Consider the following 16,766-nt stretch of genomic DNA (forward strand, 5'->3'; position numbering starts at 1 on the left):
AGCTTGCGAAAACAAACTCAGTAACAATGGCACAAAGGTTGTTTCGTAGATATTTCCGAATTGACAATCTACCACAACAATGGACTGGACATCCTATCACTGCTGATCTGACCTATCGCCCATGGCCTCCCAGATCACTAGACTTGACACCATGCGACTTCTTTCTTTGGGGCATGTGAACAATGCAATTTATGTGCCACCTACGGCTCTACTTCAAGACCTTGAAGAAATTAGATTGTTGCCGTGAATGCTTCATAAACAAAGGTATGTAGGAGAGAGTGTGATTAAGAATTTGAATATTGTGTTGATGTATATCATGTAACAAGGGGTTCTCACACTGAGTGTTCACAATGTGCCATTAAAAACTTTGAGAGTGCCTTCCACAAAAAATTATATGTACCAAGTTATTGGGTCAATAATGCTTACTTAATAATAATCATATGAAAGTGTTACCATAATTTTGAAACATTGTGTATATAGGGGGTGGGAGGGGGGAGAGGGAGGGAGGGAGAGAGAGAGAGAGAGGAAAATAAAGAAAATAAAAAATTAAGAAAATTACATTTGCTAAAAAATTGGAGAATGTGCCATCAACATTTGACGGGTGTACTTATTGTCCAAATGTAAACGTGATTTTGAAGACGACTGGCTATAATGAGATGTTTACAATGGTGACATGGATATGGAGAAGCAGGCCAGTTTTTGTGTGATTATTATTAATATTTTATGATCAAGAGAACATGAGTACTTCTAAATGGACATAATGTGCAGCCTATTCTTTATCAGAATGTCTGGGTTAAGTATTTACAACAATTTTTATTCCATTATTCAGTTTAAAATTAATTTACAATTGATTTATAAATAGCCACCAGCATCTCTAGGGTAGCAAGTGAAACTCATGTTTTGAAGCTCTATTCAGGCATAGCAAAAAATCCCACTCAGAGTGATTACCTGGTTGATATTTTCTGAGAGTGTCTCCAACTGTATAGTGAATGTCAAGTAATTCCATGGAGAATTCTCGGATTCATCTTCATAAAAAATACTTTCACTAACATCAATTTCACCGCATATGATACAATGTAATAACCAAGTAAGTGTCTTCAAAATGACAAATTTGTCTATTAAACATATGAAGACAAAACTCTGTGTGTACTCATAGGTCCATCTATCTACCCTAATTTCTTTGGATTTCTCCTACAGAAGTTCGCAACATTTTCTACAGATACCAAGTCATACAAAAAAAATATATATACGTATATACAACCATCATGTGCCCAATCTATCAGTTGTCAGATCATTATCATCATCATGATATCTTCTAGTCGGCCTGGTTGGCGCAGTTGGTATAGACTGGCCTTCTATGCCTGAGGTTGTGGGTTTGATTCCAGGCCAGGTCGATAGCATCATGTCAGTAGATTTACTGGCATGCAAAAGAACTCCTGCGGGACAAAATTCCGGCACATCGGCGATGCTGATATAACCTCGGCAGTTGCAAGCGTTGTTAAATAAAACATAACATTTTTTTTAACATCATATCTTCTTCTTCTTCTTCCAGCGGTCTTTCATTTAAGAATCTTTAGACCATTTACAGTCTAGTAACCAAGTAGAGATGAGAAAGATTATGTTTTCTACTTTCTTAATGGACCTAATTTTTCACAGAAAAGAAAATGTTTATTCATTGGGGATCCTGTTTAATGCAAAATATGCTAGAGTAGGATTCTAATTTTGTGTAGATATCATACTAGGCAATTTCTGTTCCTGGCTACTGCCCTATACATAATGCAAAATGAAATGCAAATGCTGATACAAGAGATCTCAGTAAGAGAAGAGGTATTACTTCAAGTTGTCAAAAACTTCGCTCCTCATAAAGTAAGCAAGTCATGCATTATTATATTACATGTTGTTTCTTCCTATTAAATATCATTACGAAACAACTTGTATACCAACAGTTCATGCAGAAAGGAGGGCCAGGGAAATTGCTAAGTCAGTCATGTGGACTAAGGATCTGACTTATGACATCTTGGAGTGGTACTTCGTATCATTCACTACAGTTACAGTCTTGTCAGAATGAGAAGCAATGATTCCTTAAATCACTTCAGGAATATCTTGTGATTTATATCCTAGCAATCCCAATCTTTTTAATTAAAAACATGTATAATGTTGGGGAACAAAGTCTAGTGCAGTATCTGCATGCACTGGTAACAATAACCTTTCCTTCCTTTCCCACTGACACCACTAAAAATTAGTTTTTTTGCTCTTTATGAGCTGCAGTGATTCATGTTTCGTAACGCCACACAATTTCTTCGAAGTTTTTCTTCTGTAACTGTGAAAGAAATCCATGGTGCAATTCTATAATGTCTTGCCATTCCACTGAAAAAATGCAGCCATTAGGTCTTGCATATTTGAAGCCCATATACAAGGTGGACTATCATTAAAGAGTTCCTTATTTTTCAACGAAAAACAGAGCTTTTCAACAGGAGGCTCTTCCTTCTCTGTTAATAAAAGTAAACTGACCAACGGCATCTTGCTGAGAAGCATACAAATTTGTGACTTGTTTCTCAGTTTTTCTTTACTATGTCGGGTTTCTAACTTCATATTTTCACATCTCTCAATTCCGTTATGCCTGTCCTTGCAAAGTGATAACGATTCTTGTTCATTTAAAGAGCAGATGCAACACTTTTTATGACCTTCTTAAAATCAATACATTCATCATAATCTCGTTAGCACCCTAATTACACTCGGAGTTAACATTCCAGCCCCCTCAGTTGCCTACTGATAGCATATCCTTCACCAACCAATGTATTCTTATTTATTTATTATCCCCCCCCCCCTCTACCCAATAGCCCTATCATTGGTCCATCACTTCTGTCTTTCCTTGAGATATTTTAATGCCAGGAACAAAAAAGTGACAAGAAAACACAACAAAACAAAAGAGTAACAGAAATATAACGTGAAAATCAAACTATAAAAATTAATAAATAATACACAAAAAGTGTAATAGCAAAAGCAAAATAAATGCAAGAACAAAGACGACAGACAACATGCAAGAATTCACTTTTTTGGTATCAAGAATGCTCAAAACGTCCAAATCTATTTTTCACAGCATCACAGTACTTTCTCTATAAAATGATGACACCTATATAAAACATGCAATTTGCAAATTAAATCTTTTTACTTTTACAAAGCATAAAAAATGCTTTTTGTATGCAGAATAAATTAATCATTTATCAGTTCTAATTTGTATAATATTTATTTACAGAAATAGCTCTGACTGTGGAATTTTATTTCTTTTCAGATATTCTTAGAATCTCATCTCTGCAGTGTCCAATATTGTTTTTCAAGGTCCAAATTTCGAATTATATTAAAATGTTCAATGAATCTGCTTGTCTAATCCAATATATTTCTACTACGTTATTTTCTTCCTTAGTATCTAGTATACAATTTTTAAAAATTCACAAAAACAAAAATAATAAAGGGATGGCAGTGAACTAACATAATGCAGTGCATTGCATCCTCAAAAATTGCACATTATCACCAGTAGGCCGAATGTGCTTATCTCTTTCATATTAAAAAGACATAGTAATTAAGGTATGCATTAACGTTTGAAATGGCGTTTTTATGACTAAATTTTCTTTGTAATAATGTTAGCTGCAAAATCCTAGTACAGAGCATTGTACGCATAAACAGCAATAACTCAGTGAAAGAAATTTCAAAATTGAGTAATTTTTAGAAAATATATGGCATTTGAAGAAATAGAATAATTTTTAATTAATCATTTTTTTTTAAGGAATCAAAAAGTGAAATTGAAGTTTCAGATATATGGTTATGTTAGTCTATTTTCATATGTTGTCTGATAAATATCTTAAAAAGATTGGTTAAAAAATGTAGATTTTCCTCCAAAATGTTAATACATACCTTAAAGCAGCCCTTAAATGTTATCAAATCCTAGTTTCTTTGATAAAATGCCATTAAAATACTCACAGAATTGTTTCTGTCCTCAATTCGTTCCTCAAGGGTGTCCATCTTGTCTCCAGCCCCTGCAGACATCTGACTGATTCCTGAATCCTGTGAGGTGGTATCCCTGTCACGGTCTAGCAGTTTGCCTGATCCAAGTGCCTCGAAGCTGTAATTCTGAATCTCAGCTGTGGTGCGCCTCAGTGACCTGCAGAACAAGGAGCTTTGCTCAATGAGGTTCCGACACTTCACATATCCATGCACACAGCCATCACATCAAACATGCGAGGGGTGGCATGCCTCAAGACGACATCTGCTGCTTTCAAGAGTGCAATTCTGAAGTCACTCATGCAGGAAGACATCGTGCAGACATGAGAGAGAAATGAGCCACTTACCAGCGCTCGCTGTTGGGAGAGAAACAACACAGCTTCAATACACTGCCTGTCAAGTCATGTAATCTCTTAAGTAAATACAGGACCAGCAGTAATCAAGTGACTACATGCTACGGGTCTCACCTGTAAACTTCCTCAGGGTTGAGGCTGTCATCAAGATCTGCTAATGAGTTGCCCCGCAGAGATCCACGTGACTGTAACTGCTGTGGAGTAGTACCTCCTGGAGATTGCAGGCGTGACGAGGGCACAGACGGGGAGGGTGGGGAGCTGCCACTGCCGCTGCTGCTCCTGCGCAGATGGCTGTGTACCAGCGTGGATGCAGTTTCCTGATACTCGGGAGGCAGTCCTGCCAGTATCATTGTCACTTGAGGCGTGTTCAGATTGAAGAGTGCTATCACCGCAGCCTGTGCCGCACGCCGGATCTCGCCTGATTTGGTGTCACCTGTCCAACCGATGATCTTGGCAAGAGCAGAAGGTGTCGAATCTCGTCCTGACGATGTAGTTATAGGCCCAAATGCTGATGGTTCCATACATGAGGCCAGTTGTGTAAGGAAGGTCAGCATTGCCACCTTCACCTTTGAGTTGGGTGTTTGTGTTGCATCCACCAGGAAACGTAGCACAGCATTCATTTGCAGGTCTGCTGGGAATGAGTCCCTGTGCAAACAATGTGCATTGTAGTCTTGGCAAGTATTAATAGAATTTATCTCAAGTTGGTTTGTGGACACATTGTGTCATATGTAATGACTACAGTGACTAATATTTGAATGGGTTATTTCTGAAAGGGCCTAAGTCTTGAATACTAAATTGTTAGCAATTTAAGAAAAACTGCTTACTGGCCGAAATTTTGAAATTAAGGCTAAAATAAAAATTGTATCATAAATTCTACTAAGCATTATAGAGTGTGAAACTTAGTCCTCTCCATATCTAAATCGATGTATCTACACCCAAAGAGCAGTATTACATTACAAACTCATTTTCACAAAATTAGCGACTTAGGCCCTTTCAAAAATAACCCATTCATAAGCTAAACACTCCTTCTCATACCATAACTCTTTACCTGCATTCCCACAAGTGCTACATTCAACATTAAGAGATCATCAGAGCCTTGAGACAGGCCAAGTTTCTCATGGGTATCACTGATGATCTCGTGTAGATAATATGAAAATGACAAAGAAACTTCCAAACATAACCTGCATCAATGTCCTGAATTGATGCAATCAGGTGCAAACATATCGTGCACTGCTCTCTGCCTACTGAAGACTTAAAGGGGATTAACCAGTCAATATAAGTAAATTCATACTTGCCTCTGGGTTGCCTGTTTAATCCCTGTGAATGGGGCATATAATGGGCCTATTTAATACGTCTATCTAAGTGCTAAGACCTTTTCGGTCACCCTAGGAAAGAAGAAGAAGACATAAATGCTGACCACAGATTAATGCACTATCTCAATCCACATTGGGACTGCTTATAATGTGCTGATTTTCTTTACCTATTTCCTATTTTCAAGCGAAAAATGTCAGATTTACTATCAGTGAGGACGATGCCTTATTGAAAGACCTGATTCTGTAAAATGTGGTAATGATAGACGACAGTGACAGCATCTTATTTAAATTGAGATTTTCTCCCAAACATTTCTTTAGAGTCCCTACCTAATCAAACCAACCTAACAGTAAAAATTAAGAGTTGAAATATTGGAATGTAATTTCTGAAGTAATGAGTCACAGTAAAGGCTATTGTTGTTTAGTCAACTACTTGAAGACAGGTTTGAACCTCACAAGTCACACCAATAAGGCAACGTTCATGATGCAACTAAACCAGGAGATAATAGGGTAAGATGGCCAGTTCCTTTCCAACTCCATTGCATACATCGCTCTGAACAGTTACATATTACACTAATCAGACGTACAGGTAATATTAATTCTGCCAACAGTTACTAGCAGTAATTTCCAAGTTCACAGACTAAGGGAATGTTACAGCATTGATTTGCCACATTTTTTGCAGCCTTCTTTTCACAAATGCATTGAACTAAATTTTCGTGGCCAAGTCTTCTCTTGAGAGCCTCCTCCATAGGGGTCACCATGAATTCTCAATGAGGTGCCTGCATAATAGTTGGATAGATATCATAGCTATAAATATAATTAAACAAGCAGCCGAAATAATTCATCCTACAATCAGATTTGAAAACTCAAGCCATTCAACCATTTGAAGTGAACGAAGAGAAGAAGAAAATCTATGACCCCACCATTCCATTCTTATCAGTCAAGGACAACATAAAAAAAGAATCACAGTTACCAGTCTCTTCTTTGGAGTGAGAAGCACCATTTCAAAAACCTCTATAAAGTGGAGGGAACAATACAAGCAGAAGAGAGAACTCCAAGATGCCAATGTCACCACAACAATAAAATTTTCCGTAGTGATAGGCCTATATCGCCAGCATCTTTATGGAGAACACTCAATTTAAATTGCACTAGGTCTCTTTTTCCTATGTCTTAATTTATTTTGTTTGAAATCTGTTTATATAATTTTTCATTTTAAATTTTACTGTGAGCTATTCTGTGTTGCAAGGCAAACCAAAAATGTTGAGTGAGACTAATAAATAAATAAATTCACTGCATGCCGGGTGAAATTTAAAATTCTGATGACTCCTCCCCCTGTCCAAGTGCTTTGAAACCAAGGCTTCTATCATTCTATCACGTTCATTATCCTAATAAATTCAAGTTCACACTTGTAGAGTAATGGTTAGCGAGTCTGATCATAAAACCAAGTGGCCTGCGTTCGAATCCCAGTCGGGACAATTTACCTGGTTGATGTTTTTTCTGGGGTTTCTCCTCAACCCGATATGAGCAAATGCTGGGAATAGTGCATTCATTGGTATTATCACCTTCATTTCATTCAGACACTAAATAACCTGAGCTGTTGATACAGTGTTGTAAAATTACCCACTAAAAAAATTCAAGGTTATCCTAACTATGATAGAGAGAAGAATACTGTACAATGGACGCTCTATTATGCAAACCATCCTCTTCCATTCATAGGGGTAAAGGATTGCCATAACTTCTGCCTAAACAAGTGCACAAACCTATACCTGTACTGTTATTTTTGTCATTTTCACCTGCTCTATGCATTATTTTCCAGCTTTACTGTCAGTCTTACTTTCACATTTGCAGCTTGACAAATAATCTTGGCTACTTTCACCATAATGTTTGAGATCAACATAATTACTTTTTCGCCCAAGTTTGTATGATTAGGTACGAAAGGTATAATATAAAACTGGAGAGTTTGCTGCATATTTCTGTATCTGTATTATCAACAGACCGGGCTTTTTCACTGGTTTCTGTTATTAGCAATAAACGCGAAATATGACAGAGATATGTATCAAGAAGTACATGCTGGTTTATCATAAATGTAACTGATTTATGACAGTAAATTTGTCACGAATTTTCGCGAAAATTCGCTGTTTCTGTGCAAATCTTCATTTGTGCTATAAAAACGAAAAAAGGATATTTTCAAAATTATTTTAAAGAAATAAAATAGGCCTATATTGTTTTGAAAATATTAGCTGCCAAAGAATAAGGAGACAAATTACTTGGGAATTCTATTGTTCTCTTTAATGACCTACAGGACCATAGGTGATTGTTTTTTTTATGTAAGACTGAGTTAAACAATAAGGCTGATTTAAAAAGGATACAATAATAATCATCATCATCACTCATGGACAGGAGAACGCAAATTCGATTATGCACAATGTTCAAAACATACAGAAGTGAGCCGCCTGGAGAGAAATAAAAAATAGGTTGCACCCGCCAAATTACTCTTCAAGGAAGGACCACTCACATAAATTGAGGGAAAGAAGATGGAGGACGGACACTGGAAAGTTTTTTTTCTCAATCGTACTACTAGGGACTGGAATGTTTTGCCTGCAGACTTATTAAAGGCTTTACCAATAACCAAAAATGTATTTAAAAATAGGCTTAAGGACTCTACTAATAGATGGTAGTATATTATGCACATTATTTAAAAGGTGTAATTGATGTTATGTTATTTGAAGTGTTGTATCAGTGAAGAAGTGTGTTGTGTCAGTAAAATTTGAAGAGTGTTTGTGTCAGTGAAGTTTTATAGTTATAGTGGTAGTGCTAAGTATCTGAACAGTGAAATGTTTTTGAAGTGTTAGTGAAATCAGGATAGTGTCAGTGAAATGTGTCGTAGTTCCAGTGCAGTGAGTGAGTTGTCAGTGAAATGAGTATAGTGCTGAAAGGTACTTGTACATGTATGAACATATCATATTCGTGGGTTTTAGTTCGAACTTAGGGTTAAGATACAAATTATATTTACTTTTATTATTATTATTATTATTATTATTATTATTATTATTATTATTATTATTATTATTATTATTATTATTAGTGTCATTTATTATTAATATTATCATTAGTATTTATTATTATTATTATTATTATTATTATTATTATTATTATTATTATTATTAATTGTGTTCATTATTAATTGTCATTATTGTGTGTAATTTGTTACCACTGCCATCAGGCATTTACCCATTTGCTGTGTGAATAAATACATACATCATCAATAGCTTTATTTCGCCATGGCCATGTATACGATTATTATTGCTAATTGAGATTGTGTATGAGTGTATGACATTACATAGTGAAAAAGAAGTAATCACGAAATTTTCAAAAAGTTATTGCTACATTTTGAACTATACGTACGATATTTTATTAATTTCTCACGAAAAATCTGGGAAATTTTCACCAAAAAAATCTGGCCCTGTCAATAAATTAATATCATCTACGTCATTACCTCCTCTATCACACAGTAGCATTTCACATGTGACAAGGCTAATCCAGGAACGGACTTATTCAACATACCTCACAACGGCAAGAGACTTGTGAATCTTGTTCTGAATGGAGCCCAGCAGGTCACCTCCAAGCTTGTTGAGGAGTCTTGTGAGTAACACATAAAGCCAGTCATTCAGATCCGCCTTATGGGTGAGGATCAGCTCATTCAGCGTATCCAAAAACAGGCTGAACACCTTGGTGTGCGAGTCCATGAACATCTTGGTGAAGATCTCAGTGACTCGCTTCAGCTCCGAACCGGTAAGTGCGTTGCCGTTCTGGAAGTAGTTCTGCAGCCCCACGAGGCCTTCCTTGCGGTCTGCCCAGTGCGTGCTAGCGCAGTTTCCGATTATCTCCGAGATATCCTGCACACACCGCAACCCATTACAAGATATCTACATGCGCCATCCCCTTGCCCGCAGCACATCTCACCATTCCTCCTTACCTTGTTGATCGGTTCCAGCATGTCCCTGTAGAGGCGCTGCTGGGAGCCGCTCCAAGAATACGACTGTGCGTGCGCGAGCGAGCAGGGAAGATGTTAGTAAGGGCAGGCACACAGGCGGGCAACACATCAAACAAACAAGACAGCGATCAAAAACAAACCACAAATATGAGACGCCACAGCTTCAAATAATAATGATACTCACATCTGATGGCCTCCTGTACGAGTCAAATGAACGTTCAGAGCAGACACTCGATGTCTCGCTGTCATCAGAATGGTCGTCAAACGGACGATAAGACTTCCTATTGTTGGGAATACCACGCCCGAAGTCCCCACTATCCATTGTGTCAAAGCTCTGCAACAAACAAGCACTACTGAGTCTGCGGAAGACAGCGATGGTGACGACTGATGGCTGTCTGAAAATGGCATACACAACTCACCAATGCATCAGCTAGGGCGGACTCAGCTTCTCTGCTCTGCTGCAGTATCTTTTGTGCCATGACTGGACGTTGGGGAGGACGTTCTGTGCTCATGCTGTGGCCAGGGCGTCCTCTATAATTCAACATAAAAAACTGATATCACGAAGATGACACAAACTTTATAATTATTTACTTTACGCATTTCACAACAATTCAATTCCTTTATTTTGTTCGGGATGATAGTAATTTTATATGTTATTTTCTTTTAAACATATTAGTCATAAGACATAAACAAATGAAATCATTTTATTATGCACGCAAATAACAAAATACTGGCAAACTCTTGTTTCCTAGCTTGCACACAAAAGGTATGTGTTATTCCTAACAGATGTTTAATTTCAAAATACACTAATGTCCCCCAGTGTGGTAACCAGGTTAGAATAGTTCTAATGTAGCTCAAGCATGTCGTAGAAGGCGACTAAAATGGGTACCCTGTGCCTGGGGGTATAGCTGGGGTTATAAATAGGGAGACCTGGTCCTCCAGGTTGGGGGTTGGGCATTAGGCCGGAGACCTAACCCTGGAAAAAAATCTTGCTCGTAATTCTCAACAAGAAATAGCCGGACAGATATCTGGAAATGGACCCTAGAGCAGCAGGTAGACCGAAAAGCTGCTGGAAAGATGATATTGTGAATGATTTGAGGAAGCTAAGAATCAAGGATTGGATGATGATCGTATAAAATAGAAGTTCCTAGAAAAAAAATTGTTGAGAAGGCCAAGACATTCAATTTTGAAGTTGTAGTGCCTTGAGAAGAAGAAGAAGAAGAAGAAGAAGAAGAAGAAGATACACTAATGTTTGTGGAAATTGCAACATCAAGAAGGATATATGTGACTGAAATGAAATTGATACTACAAATTAGGTACATGACAATATACAAATGATTAGAATTACAGAACTGTACTTGATCTGTGACCGTGAGATTTCAGCGCTGCCTACATGCGCTGCAATCGGAGCTTCTAAGCGCTGTGGCATGGAATCAAAGAGGGCCTGGATATGTTCCTAGGGAATCTCCCTCCACGCAGTTTATATGTGAGTCCACAAAGCATCAAGAGTGGGTGCTGGAGGACTATGACGAACAAGCTGCCGACCAACCATATCCCAGACATGTTCGATGGGCGACATGTCTGGTGAACGTGCAGGCCAGGGAAGCAGTGATACCTGTCATTCTTTGAAGAAGGCTTGCACAATCCTCACCACATGTGGCCAGGCATTGTCCTGCTGAAATATGGCATGTGGAGTTGCCTAAGGGAGAGGCAGTACCTTGGGCTCTAAAACCTCCCTAATGTAGTGGTTGCTGTTCAGATTGCCCTGAATACATAGGAGGCGAGATTGCATATTGCATTCAATGGCACCCCAATCCATCACACTACATGACTGTCCGCTATGCTGCTCAACAATGCAGACTCTCAGATTGCATTCACCACAGTAACATCTTACATGTATACGACCATCATTGTAGGACAAATTGAAGAGGGATTTGTCCGAAAACACTACATTTTGCCACTCAGCACGCCAGTGACGGCGTTCACGTGCCCATTGCAGTCTGAGGCGGTGGTGGTTTCTGAACAATGGAAGCCGACACAACAGCATGCGAGCCACCAGTCCAGCCCTCAAAAGACGGCAACAAACAGTTCACACAGACAGGTCCACATCCATTCCAGTACTCCAATGTCGACTCACACTGTGGATGAAGCTGTATGGTCTGTCACGACCATGCAGACAAGATGGCGGTCATCCCATGCTGTGATCATATTATGTGGTCCAGTACCCACTCGTCTCTGCGTACGACCCTCTTCTATTCACTGGTCCCACACACGCATCACTGTCTTAGCAGCAAGCCCTGTACAAGTTGAAATGTCACAGTATGACAAACCTGCTTTCCGGAGACCAACCATTCTGCCCTGTTTGAATTCAATCACGTGCTGATATTGCGCCCTTCTATGTCGATGAGGCATACCTGCACTAGCTTTCACGTTTCCACTTCGTTTGGAAACTCTGCCCTGACTGAGCAAGGCATAACACTGACCTTGCTGGTGACACGAGATGTCACTGTTGGGCCTATGTGTACACCATCTCTCTAGTAACGTAGTACACTGTTCTACACATCTCCCGAGTTTGGAGTCATTAGGGCCATTCTTTCTAGGTGTTGCACTTTTCACAAACAGTAGTGTATAAATCGTACATGTCATTAAATTTGCAAAAATTCACATGGAATATTTGTATATTTTAAGCATTTCCAATAATCTTATATTTACGAAAATAAATATATTTAAAATTGTATGTATGTTAAAAGATACAGTATAACCCAGTTGATGCGCTCGTCAAAGGTCTGAGGTCTTAAAGCATAAGTGGGATAGCGCTATGATGGGAAATGATTTATGAAATGGGGAAAACAATTTAGACACCACTTCATAGCAAACATATTTTACTGTGCATTTGTTGCAGTAGAAAATGCAAATAAAAGCTCATTTCTTATGAAAAAAATCTTTAATTTCATCTTGGGCGATAGTGACAGAATGATTCGCTATCATGTTGTCAACACCACAGAATTCTGAGGTCTCTAGACCAGCGGTTCCCAAAGTGTGCTCCGCGGAGCCCCTCAGGGGCTCCGTACGCAGCAGTTATGATCTGCATACAGTGAGTTCTCCTAGATTATTGCTCGGATTTTGATACTCTTAGGGCTAACGGTCACTAGTTATAAAACCCCCTCTTGTACACGTGGTGAACTGTCAATTCAAATTTAGTTGTACTGCCAGATCCACAAATACTACACACACTTCTTTATTTGAGTCACCATTATTAACCAATTTACTGTTCATAAAAATTCTTCTGAAAATGCAAGTCATATGCTTTCAGTTTGTGGACAATTTGGGTCTTTAGGAAGAAAAAAATTAAGATCTTTGTGTAACATCATCTTACATTCCTATTGTAAATGTTAAGAGTTGCTACACGTTAACATACTGACTGCTTGGGACTCAATATCGTTCAAGTGTACAGATATTGTGCATTCTTTCCCTGTAGTTTTGCTTCAGTGTCGATGCTGAACAATGTTTCCATGGCATGATACTAATGAACGACAGGGTTTTGACATCAAGTTGCAATTAAAATTACTTCCTCCCCACCCTTGTAATATTCAGAAAAACCAGTTAGTCAAAATCCACTATTTCTCTGTAACACCATACATATCCAAGTCATAGTATTACAAACAAGGAGTATGGCTCTGAAGCACAAAGTTTCCAGACATACACTGATATAATATATAAAGGAACATCCGAGTTTATAGTATAGGAAACCATTTTCACAATATATGGTTTATAATTTTTCTGTAGTAACACGCTTATCTTATTTTTTTATTTCTACATATTTGATTATTCTCACCTCAGCTTTGAGCCAAAAGAACGGTCATGTATTCCAGTTAACCCAAACCGATTTGGACTTGTTTCTCTGCTGGCTTCACGACTTGTGCCAGTCGAACGAGGAATCCCGGAAGACAGTCTACGTGGCCGACCAATAGTATGAGTTCCATCACCAGCACTGGCATCTCTGCCAGCAGCAGAGTATGTTGCATAGCTTAGCCGTGATGATGGAGATCCAGATCTGCTACTTGCTGCAAAGTTAAAATTACATAAATACGAAGCTCTTAATTAGGCCTATATGATGCTAGCACTCATTTTGCTGTCATAACAGTGATGACTCATCTGAGTTCAATTGCTTGACCAATAATGTTATATACAGATATAGTAGTAAAAATATGCCCTCTCTGTTATTTTAGCCACTAAAAATCTCACATAACTTGCTGGATCTCCTATGCTATTAATTTACAATGTTAAAGCACAAAAAGTACAGTCGAGTGGGTACCATTCTTGATATTAATCCAAAATTCACAGGTTCGAAGACGACAAAATTTTCATTGTTTATGTTACATCTAAATTTGGAGAAAATAGTAATATGTACTGGTTTCCCGTTTTTTTTATTTCAATCATTGCATTGCATAGATCTTACATTACCATTGAAGCTTTAAGATGTGGAACAAGTAAAAATTTTACAACATTACAATTTTTTGGCGAGATGTAGTGAGATGAAGCCGAGGATTCGCCACAGATTACCTGACATTTGCCTTATGGTTGGGGAAAATCTCGGGAAAAACCCAACAGGTAATCAGACCAAATGGGGATGAAGTGAGGTGAGGCCCATGATTCACCATAGACCACCCGGCATCCACCCCCCGACTGGGAAAACCTTGGAAGAAACCAACCAATCAGACCAAATGGGAGAAATTGCATTAATAATGATGATTATGAGGTCAAATGCATAAATGGGAGGACCCCGAGAAAACTTGTCTTAGCACAAAGTCTCTGTTTCCTACAACTTCCATTTGAACTTGCTGGGATATGAGTTCAATTCCTTACCATAGTAAGCTTTTCTTTTTCTAATTGGTTATTTAATAATGAAGATGTATCAGCTACATGTTCGCCATACGATCAATCATCTGGCATTTGCTTTACAGTTGGGGAAAACTTCGGAAAATACCCCAATCAAGTAATCAGCCCAAGTGGGATTCGAACCCACAACAGAGATCAGTCTCAGAGCATGTGTTACGCTCGTTACTCCTATACCATGCCAGTGGTCCATGAAAAGCTTTTTTGGAAAGGGAGTCTGATATCATAAACTTAAGATATGTAACAGAACTCTGTCACTGAATGAGGTGGTATTAGGCAAAATCTACCGAACATATCACTCATGTTACAAGTCATCTCTGTTATCCAACATCACAGGTACCTCCAAATGAGGAATACAGTAGAAGTCTGAAGTTCTTCACAATGACAGGCTAATGTTGCCCTGGACCATAACTGGAAGCCAGTCCTTCAACATATGAATTGCACTGTGTTATTCATGGTTATTTCACAAAATGAATGGAGGAAACTGCCATTTGAAGCTGTCTTAAGACCAAGGCAATCTTTCACATAAGAACTGTTACATTAATTTGTTGCAAGCAAATTATGGTTATTAATAAGCAATGTTTATAAGGCAATTTATCTCACTACGAAATCTCGCATTAAAAGGAAAACTTGGTTTCTGCAGTGCCCTTAATAATGTAACACTTTCAGACTTGCATGTTACTTTCTTGCATTTCTTAAAATAGGTACAGTATAAGTCCGCTTTTTTATGTTCTCGCAATTTACGTTTTCCCACCATTAACACTATTTTTGACCCGATAAATTTTCATATAATCATAATGTTATACACACCCTGCATTTATGTTCACACAAATTTAAATTCCCTACAAGTTACACTGATAAGAAAACTGATGCTATTTCAGGAACATGTGTTTGTTGCTTTGTTATAGAATATGGAAACCTCAGTTTTGACAATCAACACTATTGTGAGGTATCAAAATGCCTTCCAAATCAATGTAATGGAGTGTGAGCCTAATGATAAGAAGAGGAAGTATGTGAAATACTACAAACATTATGAGACAATAGAGATTTAAATAAAAATGATGGCAGTTGGCAAAAACAACTAATATACCAATTAAAGGCATTCTTCTCAGAAAGAAGGCTCTAAAAATGGCAGACACACTGAGCATTTAGAATGCTGTAGCCTCTAATGGCTGAATTGATCAGTTCAAGAAACAGTACAATGTTGTTTACAAAGGGATTTACAGGAAGTCCAATAATGTGGACGAACTGAACATATACAAGGCTCTAATTAGGCCAGTGGCAACATACGGCTCAGAATCATGGACATTAAAAAAGGAAACACAAATAGCAATTTTCGAAAGAAAGATACTGAGAAGAATTTTCGGAGGTGTACAGATGGGAAATACATGGAGAATCAGATACAACAAGGAGCTGTACGATATATCTTGATTGAGATGGTTGGGACATGTTGGACATATGGAGAACCTTAGGAAGGCTAAGATAGTTACCACACAAAAAATAGAGTGAACAAGGTGGAGAGGAAGACCACAATTGTGTTGGATGGATTGTGTGGAATGTGATTTGGGGAAGTTTGGAATCCAGAATTGGATGAGGCAGGCTCAGGATCGTGAAGAATGGAAGAGGATCATTAATGAAGTCAAGGCTCTTTTGGCCTGTAGTACTAATTATTAATAATAATAACAATAATAATAATAATAATAATAATAATAATAATAATAATAATAATAATAATAATAATGTGGACGAGGATATAGTTTTTGACTGAAAAGACTTCAAGATTTGTGAGCTGGTGAAAGAATATGATTTGATGAACATATTTAACATCAGATTCTATGAGGCATATAGTAAGGCATGACTGACCTCAATGCAAAAATGAGAACACAGGATACGAAGATTTCTGTTGTCAAACAATACTCTGTCCATACACAGATGTTGAGTCTAAGAAATGTGCAATTGGAATTTTACCAAACTGCATAATCAGCAAGACCGCAGCCCTTATTTAAGCATTGTTCATGCCTTCAAGTCAAAGCAAATTATCGAAAGAGTTTACTGTTAAAGACTTTAATGTTCGTGAAGTGTGGCAAACACATAAAATATATGATCATTTCTGTATAAGGTATCCTCCATTTAACAGCAAAAGCATGGAAGAACATAAAGCCTTTAAAAAATGTAGACTGAGCAAAAACAAATCTACAGCCACATACATCATTT

General features: G+C 37.9%; 1 protein-coding gene across 11 annotated transcripts in view; it reads right to left on the minus strand.

Moving 5' to 3' along the window:
* chb (chromosome bows) overlaps window positions 1-16,766 on the minus strand; it is a 129,109-nt gene that overhangs the window by 4,454 nt on the left and 107,889 nt on the right. For 10 of the 11 annotated variants that reach the window (XM_069847435.1, XM_069847438.1, XM_069847437.1 and 7 more), the window contains 7 exons: window positions 13,492-13,720; window positions 10,076-10,187; window positions 9,841-9,990; window positions 9,639-9,701; window positions 9,227-9,558; window positions 4,467-4,997; window positions 3,979-4,159 (listed from right to left, as the gene is read on the minus strand). In XM_069847435.1, coding sequence (XP_069703536.1) covers window positions 3,979-4,159; window positions 4,467-4,997; window positions 9,227-9,558; window positions 9,639-9,701; window positions 9,841-9,990; window positions 10,076-10,187; window positions 13,492-13,720 — 1,598 coding nt within the window. The remainder of the gene's footprint in view (window positions 1-3,978; window positions 4,160-4,466; window positions 4,998-9,226; window positions 9,559-9,638; window positions 9,702-9,840; window positions 9,991-10,075; window positions 10,188-13,491; window positions 13,721-16,766) is intronic. The other variant, XM_069847434.1, reaches the window with a different exon arrangement.

This window comes from Periplaneta americana, chromosome 15, assembly GCF_040183065.1.
Source record: "Periplaneta americana isolate PAMFEO1 chromosome 15, P.americana_PAMFEO1_priV1, whole genome shotgun sequence".
NCBI lineage: Eukaryota > Metazoa > Arthropoda > Insecta > Blattodea > Blattidae > Periplaneta > Periplaneta americana.